This window comes from Parathielavia appendiculata, assembly GCF_033297405.1.
Source record: "Parathielavia appendiculata strain CBS 731.68 unplaced genomic scaffold N657scaffold_2, whole genome shotgun sequence".
In the NCBI taxonomy this organism is placed as follows: Eukaryota; Fungi; Ascomycota; class Sordariomycetes; order Sordariales; family Chaetomiaceae; genus Parathielavia; species Parathielavia appendiculata.
In genome coordinates this window covers 1,876,838-1,888,568 of record NW_026944221.1, presented here as the reverse complement: position 1 = coordinate 1,888,568, position 11,731 = coordinate 1,876,838, and the positions used below count along the sequence as shown (strand labels likewise).

Below are 11,731 nucleotides of genomic sequence, written 5' to 3'. Positions count from 1 at the left end.
TCTCTCTGTCTCTCTGTCTCTCTGTCTCTCTGTCTCTCTGTCTCTCTGCAGCCAGCAACATCAGCAATAACAACAGCTGCAGCTGCAGCTGCAGCATCGTCAACCACGCCGTTGTCAGCAGCGCCAACCACTTCTCAAATCTCATCCTACCTTTATGTTCCATGTATCAGCCTTTCCAATCTCTTCCTACTGGTACCTTCGGTTACCAGAACCCAAAGGATAATCCAGTATCGTCTGGCGGCTGCTGGTGCCCGGACCTTCGCCCGCGAGTTGTCAGCCTTGAATGTCTTTCTTCGAGCTCGTACCGCACCTCCCAGAGAGAGTCAGGATGCGAGTTCATTGTCAATTACACTTGCTCATATTCCCTCATCCAACTTGAACTGACTGAGCTGCTGGCCCTAGTCGACATAATGACTGACGTTTCCCTACTCGTCTTGTTTCCACTTGGTGCGATGGTACGATACTGTGCTCTAATGCTTTCCGACACTCTCTGACACTATTGGTTCTCTATCTCCCTGGTGCAGTGGTTGGGGCATGGCGTTGATCAAATCAGGTGCCCTCTGCGGTCGGTAGGTATAGAAACGTAGATGAACTATTCAAGGTAACAGTTAGTTTGTGCAAAAGGGGTAATCGGGCTGTCTCTCTGCCCATATTCATGCCCCCTTCGTTGCTGAGGTACGGCCCGAAAATCCAGTCATCCAGTTTATCCACCATCACGGCGGCACGATGTCTCCGGAGGTCTCTCATGCATACTTGGTATCAATTGCTTGATCCAGGTGCCTTGTGGAAGAAAGATCAGGCCACGGAAGGGGTGCATGGCTTTGCAGCTAAGGGGGCTCCGGTGCCTTTCTCTTTATGTCTCTGCTTGTCCTTCCGTCGTTCTGTTATTCTCTCACCCTCAGTAACTACTTGTTCATCCGTTCGTGGTGTTTCGGGTTCGCTTTCAGTTTGTTCAAGAGGAGGGAAGGATGGGCATCGAGTTTTTAACGGCGAGTTCGGGCAGATGGAGCCCAGAAGAGCTAGGGAAGTAGTTTCAAAGGACAATGACATCATTGCGTCGTATGCCTTGATGAGTTCGTGTGGCCCAGAACAGAAAGAACGAGCAGGATCAGGGGCGGATCAAAATCATCGCGCTCCAGCTCCTTCGATCCAAATATACGTGTGCTCCCTACACCAGCTCACTCCTGTCTTGCACCTCCCGGCATGTGTTTTTGCAACTGGACCATCGCTCCATCGGCGCCTTCACTCCCTGAGCTTGCTAGATCTGGATCAAAGTGCGCGAAAACCCTGGGGCGTCAGTCAAAAACGGCCTGGAGTAGCAGTAGACGTCATGGCTTGTTGAGGGAGGACTGCTGCCGGGGGAGGATTGGAGAAGAAGAAGAGGAAGAGGAAGGGGAACAAGAACAAAACCAGTGCTCACGAATGAATACATTATCGGTTGTCAGTGTGCTGTTGACTGGCATTGATCAAAATGTAGAAGAAGTCGTAAAATGAAACATTGCCAGAGTCGAAGGGGGGGCGACTCTGTTTATGTACGATCCACAATATGGTGTCGCGGGGGGCTCCCACGAGTTGCGGTTTGAAACCACTGCGCCAACCGCTCAATTCTGGCTGGAAGAGGGAGCAGGACGGTAAGTTGATGAACCGCGGGGATGGGGCGGTAAGTTGAGCGGCGTGTGCCTGTGTTGCGGGTAGGCACAGAAGGTTGGGATGAAAGGCGGGGGTGCGCGACTGGACCTTTTCGCCAGCTGAGAATTATCTGCGGACAGGCCATATATACGTACATGACCAGCAAGAGAGCCAACCTGTCCAAGGCTGATGAAAGGGTGGTCTGCATGCCCACTCTGTTGCCGGAGTTCTCCCCAGCAGCCAGCCAGAACGAAGTGTCAGTGTCATCAGCTAAACTTGTCGTCAAACCACGCAGTCACTTGAGTATGTAGTAGGAATCATATCAACAAAGAAACTCCTTTTTGATACCTACGCACCCCGGGCAACTCTTAGCGGATCTGACCTCCAGAACCAACCAAGCCAACGCCGTCTGAGAAGAGAGAGCAGACAGACAATCAGTGATTCGAAACAATCATCGGCCCTGGAGTTTATGGCACAACACACCTCTGAAACGGAAGAAAGTGGCTGAAATCCCAGCTAGTATGATTGAGATTCATGTTTACTTTTCCCCCTATCTTCACCGCCTCAGGGGCAACTGGCACCTCAAGATGATGGCAAAAGAGAAGCATATGAGACAAGAAACCGACTACACTCTACGGAATTATCTCCCACCAGCACTATCACCGACTAGCGAAGACATAAACACAAGCAACGGGCGCAGAAATAAGGATGTCAGCCGACACAGCCCGGTGGCGAAAAGAAACGAATCCAAAGCACCATACTCTTCCAAGTCACCTTCCCCCCCCCCTCCCCCCCCGGGGGCCCATCGAAACGCACCAAGCAAACAAACCTTGGTATTTCAGCCATCCAAAAACACAAAACTGGTCAGAGAGGGAAGACGACAGGACAGCCCGAGGCAAAAAGAAATAGGCAAACAACCAAGAACGCCATTTCTCCAACGCAACAAACCCAGAAAACAACTGCACCATATCTCATTCCTCTCCCTCTTCGGCCCACACACCCATCATTTCCCCAATGACTGACTGACTGACTGACTGACCGATCGACTGACTTGAGTGGGTATCCTGCAATGTGTTTGTTGTCTCGGGCAACGCAGCGTATTTCAGCAAGACATCCCTGTCCCTCTTGAATATCACAACGCCGATTCATCCAGACCAAAAACTCGGTGTGGCATACCTGCCTCCGCAAAATGAGCAAGCGATCAGCCATTCCACGTCCTCCAAGAGCACACGGCTCTACACAGAGAACCCCTCTGAAGAGGGGTGCCCAGATATCCTTCCTTCGAAAAGGGGCGGCCATGAAAAACATTGCGGAAGTGAACCCCGCAAACCACTACACACTCTCCCATCTCATACCATTGAGTCCACACAACTCGCCCCTTAACTCCCCTACTCAAATCCAGCTCATTCTCAGGCAAGACACCTCACAGATCAAATGGGACTAGCAGGCCAACTCCCAACCCCGCGCCCCTGCCCTGCACCAAGATCCCCGCTCCCCGTCCTCCTCAACGCCTGACTCATCGTCTCAATCGCAATCTCCCCGCTCACCACCGGCGACCCGCCACCACTCAGACTCCCACCGCCCCCACCAAGCTGCATACTGATCATACTCGTCGGACTACCGAGCGGTTTCCTACCAGGCGACATCTCAAGCCCTTTGACCGAGCCCGACTTGCTCGTCGGCGGGCTCGTGCCACCAGCGCCACCACCGCCGCCAGCCGACGAGACGGGCGAGCGGATCGGCGACGGCGAGCGGACGTGACTGTTCAAGGCTGCGAGCGACGTTAACCCGGCCAGGTGCATGCTGTCGCGCGAACCTCCAACCACGGCCTGCTGCTGCTGCTGCTGCTGCTCGGCCTGGACGACGTCGGCGAACGAGATGAAGCTCAGGCGGCGAACGTCGGTGGTGTCGAAGCTGCCGTAGTTGGAGGCCGTGTCGGTGTTGGCGTTGGAGAGCGTGGCCGGGGTGCGGTGGGCGGCAAATGCGGCCAGTTCGTCGGCCCACGAGGGTTGCTGGTGCGGATGCGGATGCGGCTCGTTGTGGGGATGGGGAGTGAGGCCGCCTGCCACGGCGACCGAGGCCGGCTGGTGCGAGGTGTGCGTGATGATCTCGACTGTGTCCGGGTTGAGGTGGTCGTCGGTGATGGCTTCGGAGGAGGCGTCGAGGACGGGAGGGATGTAGTTTTCGGTTTGGATGTGGGAGGGAATGGCTGGGGAGCTGGGGAGGATGGCGGCGGCGCTTTCTTGGACGTCGCGCTCAAAGATCTGACTGCCGGCTGGCGAGGCGAGGCGGGGAGATGAGGCGAAGCCCGGACGGCCTGGGGAGGACGGTGAGTACCGGGCGGGATCTGTCTGAATAGGTGAGGCCGTCGTTGTTCGGGTCGCCGCGGTCGGCGCACTTTTGCTCGAGGGAGAGGGCTTGGGTGGCGGCTTCGTGGGCTCCTGTGACTTCTTCTTGCCAAACCCAAACAAACTGCGCTTCTTTTTCTTCTCCTCCCCGTCGGCGGCCCGTGGGGTCGCGTTGCCCGTGCCTGGCTCACACTCGGAGGGCTCGGCCAGCGTGGGAATCGTGTGGCTGCCCTGGGCAGGCGCTGCCGTCGCGAGGCTCATGCTGTTGAAATGGTGATGCTCTGGTGACAGAGTGGTGCTAGTCGCGTGATGCCAAATGACGGCTCTTGGGTTTAGTATCTGCAATAGCAGAGATGAGGTATTAGCAGTGGCCTGTCGTCGTGAACCGGACGTATACGATGGAATCCCCAAATACCGACAGAGCGCCGGCAGCGGGGATAAAAGGAAGTCTCGCGACAAAGACAAACGCGGCGTGTGACGGTAGGTAGAATCTACGATTCGCCGCAAATATATCGATTGTAAAGTGGGTGCTGTGTCGTGGGACCAATTAACATGAGATTGTGGGCGTCATACCTTGGTCGAACCGCAGCTCGGTGCGACGCGGAAACCGCTGAGCAACCGAGAAAAAACACTGGTGGGAGTGGTGAACTGCGTGTTTGCAAAACACAGCTTGTGGTGCCTTTAGGCCTAAGCCGCAAGGTGATGTGTTGCAGGGAAGTGGGCGGCTTTTGTTTCTTCGGCGGTTCCTGGATCCAGGCCCGCTTCGAGATGTTTCTGTTCTGCCGCTGCCGTCGGCGCTTCTTCTCGCTTGTTGGACTCCCGGTCGGCCCCGTTTTCTCCGTTTCGTGCAGCCAAGGTACACGTACTGTGTGAGACTATAAAAAACCGGCAGATAGCAACTGGGCGCCGCTAAGTAGTCCGGAGAGAGATGCGGTCTTGTAGAACGCGTGAAGGGCTTGTTGTGCCGGAGTCGTTTTCTTTATTTTCGAGGAACGACAGGATCCGGTGACCTCAGGTTGTGAATCGCGATCAACAGGGAGTGACGCTGCTTTGCATCGCTGCAGGGTCGTCGCCGGGAAAAAAAAAGGGGTCCACTCAGAGTGCCGTTGACGACGTAAGGCTGGACAAAAAATGCCAAGACCCGCCTGGTTAACCAAACGGTCGAGGGTTGTGCAGGAATGGAATTTCAACGTTCCGCTTTCCCGTTTGCTATATAGTAGGCTGGATGTCAACTTTCAGCTTTTGAGTCCATGGAAGTTCTTGCGGTTGAACATGGCGGCTTGCGTTTGATCCGCATGGATACGGTCGAGGGCGCTGCACCTCAGCCGCAGGAAGAGCACCGACACCAGAGGCCACTTCCAAGTCCTACATAGATCGCATGACAGCGGGTGATGATGACTTTACCCCTGATTCCACGCTTGATTGGGCCAACCGGGCCATTGTTTCGCGTAAGTAGACCTAAACACCTAGTTCCGAGGGAAGCTTCGTCATCACATCCACAGACTTCAAAATCCCTTTTTTCTTGATGACGGGCCTTCATGGCATCTTCTCCTGCCATGCTTTTTTGTATATGGTTTGTAGCTCGTCGTTTGCTGAACGCAAGCTGAAACAAGTGCAGACTATCCGTAAGTTTGGGCCTCTGAAGATCATCCGCATGAGACATCTCCCTGAACACAGCCCTCTGGCAATCCCAATGCATTCAACGGATCTCCTGAAATGATAGGCACACGTACATTTCTTTGCGTCAACGGCACAGTTGGATGTGGTTCAGGGACCTGGAACGGCCATACCCATCCTAGCTGTGCAGCCGCCGTGGTAATCAGCTTCATCCAGATCCGTACCTCGCAAGCTGCCAGCAATAGATATTTTGGCAACAGTTTGGTCTATTTCGGTGGAGGACCTTCGGAAAGGAGTCTAAGACGGCCGAGATGCTACTCCGTACATCACATCCCAACTTTCGACCTCGGGATGATTCGGTCTCGTGAGAGGCAGGAAGTACGGCGAATTTGCGGGAGGATACCGAAGCACCATACCTACCATATGGCGCAGCATGATTTTGTACCCAAGCTTCGTGTCAGACAAACACCACTCCAAAGGGTACTGTGCATTCCAATTGCATTACGAGGCACTTCTCTGGGTTCAAGACACCTATATCCGTTTGTACTACTGGTATCAGTATTTCGGACCAGCCGGCAGCGGCGAAACCATAACCGCCAATTCCAGATGTCTAGCGAAAAGTAGTCGAAGAGGCCAGAGAAAGGTTCAAATCATAATGCCGCCGTCACTGCCTCGCAAGCTAGGTCTCGGAACCTATCGTAGCCCATTTGGTCACACAGACGCTAATTAACAACTGTCGCATTCGGTCCTGTTGGACATCAACCTGGATCACGCCGATCGAACCGATGCTCCACTCGGCCCGGCACGGGGAAGAGGAGCCGGACACCGGTCCAAGCGAGCCCTGATTGGAGCATACCAAAGTCCAGCGCTAACCGAAGAGAAGCCCAGCATCCACGTGACACGTTCCCGGCAATGGCCGAGAAAAAGTTGCTTCTCAACATCGCGACTCAAGAAGGAGACAGCAGCTGTTGAGCGTGAAGGAGGTGGACGGCGGCTCCGACTACAACGCAGACAAGCCCGGCAATCTATTGTGTCTTGCTCCATCTTTCTTCTCCGACCTCCACACCGGCAGCACCCAATTCCTTTCTCGCCTGTATATTTGCACCTCGCCCGTTTTATTTTCCTCCACCGGACAACGTCTCCTTTTCCAAACGACGACGATCATCATCCAACATGGAAGCCGTTGTAACAAGGCCAGCACTCTCCTGCTGCCGCCGGGCTGCGTCCTCAGCTCCGTCATCCACCAGGCTCCTCCTCAACAGCAGCCTCCCCTCGGGCACCCGGCAAAAGTCGACCGCCGCCCGGACACGCCGCGCGCTCAACATCCCGCCGCACCCGTCGTTCCTGCACCCCAACAAGACCCCCGAATCCGTTGCATCCCGCCCCACAAGCGACGAAATTATCTTTAACCCGCCCTCGTCAGCCCCCTCCGTCTTCCACACCCCCTTCAAGTTCCTCCCCAAGACCGACCCGCGCCGCATGGCAAACCTGACCTCGAACCTGTTCGCCTCGTCGACAACAATCCAATACAACTACAGCCCCTCCTCCGCCGCATCTCCCTCCGCCGAAACAACAACGACCCCATCACCGGAATCCTTCCCCTCCATTGAGGGCCCGCCCGTTCTCAAACCGCGGCACCACCTCACGCCGCAAGACATCGAGCAGATGCGGCGGCTGCGCGAGCAGGACCCCGTGACCAACAGCGTGCAGAACCTGGCGCGGCAGTTTCAGTGCAGTAAGCTGTTTGTGCTCATGTGCTGCCAGGCGCCCAAGGAGCACCAGCAAAAGATCAAGGAGCAGGAGGAGAAAGTCAAGGCGCGGTGGGGCCCCCGGAGGAGGGCGGCGCGGGAGGAGCGGCATCGGAGGATGGAGATGCTTTTTAACGGGCAGTTATAGAAAGGAAGAAGTCGACGTAGAAGGAGGGAGCCGAAAAGCGAATTTGCACGGAAAGATATGGTGGTTGGATATGCTCGCGGTGTTTTCGGGTCAGAGTTCGGCCCAAAGAGGGGTTGGAATGGTTCGGCTCCTTGCAGAGCAAGTCCAATGCTGCCCAGTCTAGTACTGAGGGGCTATGGTTATGGTTGGGTGACAAGCTGGATCTCGCAGCACCTTGCTAATGTTCGGCGGATGGCATGGCAGGAGCATCACTGTACGATGAATGGCATGGGCAGGCATTCAGCGGTCTTTGGCGGGCATAGACGGATCTGTAAGACAGCTACGCGGTGAAGGACGGCTGGCGTTGTCAGTCCCTCCATTGTATAATGCACAAATGTACCTTGTATATTCCTCTTGATGTTTCCATCACCACCCTAAACATTCAATTAGTCCCTGTTGAAGCCGTCTGGCATATCTGGTATGGAACCATGCTCCATTACGAAATCTATGAAATGCCGCAGGGAAGCGTAGACTGTCCCAGTTCTCGAGTCTTGTTTCGCGATGGACCGGTCAAAATCATAGCTAGTTTGATTCGTTACAGCCCCGTCTCCCACAACATCGCCATTCAGCTCGCCGACGCCTCCATTTCCTTCCCCTTGCCCTTGCTTTCGGACTTCATGCCCGCCTCGTAGTCCTTCCGCGAAGGAATAACCCTCCTGCACCACCCGCACCAACTCCTCCGCCTACCCTGCACCTCGCGACCGAAAATCTCGCCCTTGGCTCGCTCGTCATCCCACTCGGGCACGCAAGCGCCCACCTTCACCATGCGAACCCGCAGCTTCTTCATGACGCCCCCAATCCCCTCCACCTCGTGTCCCTCGTACCCGGGCTTGAGAGCGGGACTAGGCGTCCTCCGATCGAGGGCGGAGCCTCCGCCCGACGAGCTGGCAAGACTGCTGACGCTGGCGGTGGTGCTACCGGGCCCGCTCAAGGTCCACGGCGCCAGTGACGACGAGGTTGCGCCGTGGCTGCTGCTGCTGTTGCTGCGCGGGGTTGCGGTGGTCTGCTGGTAGTATTCCGCTTCCCTGGCGTCCTCGGCGTCGCCGTCCATCTCTTGCTCCCGCTCGCGGGCCGCGCAGCACTGGTCCTCGCGACCGCAGATGACGCCGCGGTCACCCTCGCCTATGCCTGTACCCAGGCCACCGAGGACTTCGGTGTAGTTGTTGCGCCATTTCCAGATGCTAAAGGCAGTGAGGTGTGAGGAGTCGGGAAGATTACGGTTGGGGAGTTGAGAGGTTGAGGCTTACCCCTTGTATTCTAAGTCGTCGCCGCGGATGGACCTTCCGCATGGCTGGCAGAGCCAGACACCTATCAACTCGCACGTACAAACCGCCCGCGCCATCTCGTCGGAATCAAGCCGGACCTCGGGCCCAAGTGGCGGCTTGACGAGCGAGCCCAGAGGGGCCGTCACGCATGCGGCGCAGAGACGCCGATGGCGGCCGGGCAGGGCAATCGGAGCAGGAGGCTTGGTCGTACAGTTCTAGGACCGGGTCAGTCCGTTCCCGTGCAGAGGCAAAAAGAACCCGCGGTAAGTCTTACCCGACAGACAACGGTGCCGCAGCGCCGGCACTCGGCTACCAGATCCCGAGCACACTGGCCCGACTTCCCATGATAACCCGACCGGCCCGCGTCCTGCATGTAGTACCAGTTGGCAGCGCGCGCACGGAATCGAAGGGTTTCTTCCGGGTCGACGGGGAGGTGCTCGTTGGTGCAATGGAGGGTCGACACGAGCAGCATCTTGCGGTACTGCAGCAGGTTCTCCCGGATCTGGCGGCAGGTCCGCGACAGATTGTCGAGCGTGTTCAGGTCGATGGACGAGGCCACCGACATGATGATACTGGTCATCCAGTCAGCAAAGTTTACCCCTTGGCGGAGCAAAACTGCCAAGGTGGTTTTGATTGTGTCCATGCAACGAGAAAAGCGAAGCACGAAGGGTGGTGCCGCCTACGGATAGCATCCCAGGGCCTGCGTCATGGAGTTCCGGTTCAGGTTCTCCGCGACGGCGCGCCCTTGAGCCTCCTCATGCTGCTGCTGCTTGCCGGTGATATTTCTTGTGTCGCCAGCGCCGCCATCGACCGGGAAGCCGCTGCTTGCTGCTGCCGTTACCGGCACCGGCTTGACGGCATCCACCAGGCCGTGCCACACCGGCTGCCCATTATGTGGAGGCTCGCCGTCCTCCTCGCCCAAGTCGACAAACACGGCCATGACAGGAATATGTCGTGTAATGTGAAGATGGGAGGAGCGGTTGTCGAGTGCAACAATCAGCGAGTTGCCTCGAGCGTCAATTGTATGATGCCGACGTCGTCAAAAGCAGCGGATATCAACGGCAAACAAAAGGGGCAAGGGGCTGTAGCTAGCAAGAACACGAAGAACGGATCATAAAATGGACGAAACCAAGCAAGTGGTCATCGTAGCAGTCAGAAAAACTGGCAGGTTTTGCCAGTCCGATGTACGCAATGATTGCGATGCTGTGGTTAGGGCAGTTACTGTCAAAAGCGGTTGCAGCTTAACGTTAACCTTCATCCCACTCAGCAAGCCCCGCCGTTGGTAGTCATGATCTCACCCCACCTGTTAAGCTTTAGCTTGATGCTGGCACCTTAGCGTTAACATTCCAGAACACTTCTGTCCCACTTAACCAACTGCACTTTGTTGGCCATGTGACGTCTTAGCTTTCTCGCCGACAAGTCAACACCGCCAAAGTAAGGTTAAGGCATTCGCCTGGAATTTGGGGTTTCTTGACAATTCGCATTCTAGGGAAAACTATTACACATTTCTATAACAGACAATAAGGAATCGTCGCTGTTAATATGCTCCCACGTTACGCGAACAATCAAGCTCCATTGGCCTGTTATTGTACAATAATCTGGAATACCTAACAATACACAGCCATTCAGCGCTGACTCCAAGTTTGTTTGCAGTGTCACACCGGTGAAGAACGGTCCATTATCGACAAGAAGAGGGAAAGAAAAGCGGAAAAGAAAAGAAAAGAAAAGAAATCAAACACGCCAAAAGAAAAGGATGAGAAACGAATAAAAAGAGTACAGGAAGGGTTTAAAACGTCAACGACGCCTCCATACCGGTTAACCGGTACCCCTCCTCATGACAGCACAGGCTCGCAACCACACCTGTTTCACCAAAAGACGTGTCGCAACCCTGGAGAGAGCATGAGGTCCGAGAACATGGTTGAGGCTTTCTAACCCGTAAAGCGCGCAAAATCCATCGGCTCGTACCAAGTTGGACTCTTACAAGGCGGTGAGGCGGACAGCCTCAGTGCTGTTGCCCTGGATGCCTGGTTGAGAATACAAAACTCACCGACGCCCCTTAGTCTCATCATCTCCTCTTGCAAAAGAGCTATGTATCCGTACCCAGCTGCAAAAGTCAACCTCCGATTGGGTCAGCAACGACATCGATAATGCATACGATGCTTCATCAGTGCTGCGTTGCTTCGTCAAACCTGGTCTCTGTTGAGCGGCCTGCAGGTCCATCCGAGCTGACCAGCCAGCTTTTGCGGAAGGATCGACGTGCTCGACTGTCGGCGTGAATGGCCAAAGTCTCGAACAGTCGGAAAAGCGGCGATGAACCCATTGATATCGACCCGCGGCACCAATGAGTTTTTACGATCACGGGCCAATCAGGCCATGTTGGCAGCCCCGCCGGGATCTCTCTATCTTTAGCCGTACTGGTGCTGATCATATCCATGTGGAAGGAATGGGGCAGCGGGAAGGACGGAATACGACATGACATCAGAGCAACATGAGATGCTGTGCTGCCAGCCCGCCGAACGTCAAGAACGTACGGATAGACCGCAAACGAACTTGGATAAGGTAGCCTTGCCTGTGTGACTAGCAATCATAATCCGGAGCTATGGAATTGGAGACAATATCCAAGGTTTGGGCAGCGCGGGCGTCCCCTGAGCAACCAGCAACTCTGGTGGGGGTGTCTCAGAGCCGCATTCGCTTTGCTCCTCTTGGTTCGACGATCGCTGCAGCCTGGGACACACCAGATCGCAGGCAGTGATAGGTACGCGATGGTCACCAGTTCTCAGAGAAGCCTGGCACCGAGAGACCCCCATCAACACTGTTCCGTAGGGAGTTGTGTCGATATAGATGGATGTTACCGGCGATTTGGGTCGGCCTCTAAGGAAATACTTCAGGGACAACAAATGGCGCTGAATAATGGGCGATGACAACCAAACAGGACCA

At 55.5% G+C, this 11,731-nt stretch overlaps 4 protein-coding genes across 4 annotated transcripts; 2 read left to right on the top strand and 2 right to left on the bottom strand.

The window, feature by feature from the left end:
- Positions 1-1,978: 1,978 nt before the first annotated feature.
- On the top strand, positions 1,979-2,855 carry N657DRAFT_205363 (uncharacterized protein). The gene has a single exon (XM_062786212.1). It carries the CDS (start codon positions 2,151-2,153, stop codon positions 2,649-2,651), a length of 501 nt encoding a protein of 166 aa, XP_062651098.1. The 5' UTR covers positions 1,979-2,150; the 3' UTR covers positions 2,652-2,855.
- A 204-nt stretch (positions 2,856-3,059) lies between these two features.
- N657DRAFT_653580 (uncharacterized protein) lies at positions 3,060-4,238 on the bottom strand (the record flags this gene model as incomplete). The annotated part of the gene is made up of 1 exon (XM_062794426.1): positions 3,060-4,238. The coding sequence occupies one exon, from the start codon at positions 4,236-4,238 to the stop codon at positions 3,060-3,062; it is 1,179 nt and encodes a 392-aa protein (XP_062651097.1).
- A 2,091-nt stretch (positions 4,239-6,329) lies between these two features.
- On the top strand, positions 6,330-7,799 carry N657DRAFT_641313 (uncharacterized protein). The gene has a single exon (XM_062792115.1). The coding sequence runs from the start codon at positions 6,768-6,770 to the stop codon at positions 7,488-7,490; it is 723 nt and encodes a 240-aa protein (XP_062651096.1). The 5' UTR covers positions 6,330-6,767; the 3' UTR covers positions 7,491-7,799.
- Positions 7,800-8,094: 295 nt separating this feature from the next.
- N657DRAFT_677958 (uncharacterized protein) lies at positions 8,095-9,734 on the bottom strand (the record flags this gene model as incomplete). Its single annotated transcript, XM_062796029.1, has 4 exons — positions 8,095-8,710; positions 8,777-9,009; positions 9,069-9,366; positions 9,478-9,734. The coding sequence occupies 4 exons, from the start codon at positions 9,732-9,734 to the stop codon at positions 8,095-8,097; spliced, it is 1,404 nt and encodes a 467-aa protein (XP_062651095.1).
- Between the last annotated feature and the right edge of the window lie 1,997 nt (positions 9,735-11,731).

Bases quoted from the DNA above. Each gene is read 5' to 3' on its own strand.
- N657DRAFT_641313 (XM_062792115.1), top strand. From the start codon at position 6,768: ATGGAAGCCGTTGTAACAAGGCCAGCACTCTCCTGCTGCCGCCGGGCT.
- N657DRAFT_205363 (XM_062786212.1), top strand. From the start codon at position 2,151: ATGATTGAGATTCATGTTTACTTTTCCCCCTATCTTCACCGCCTCAGG.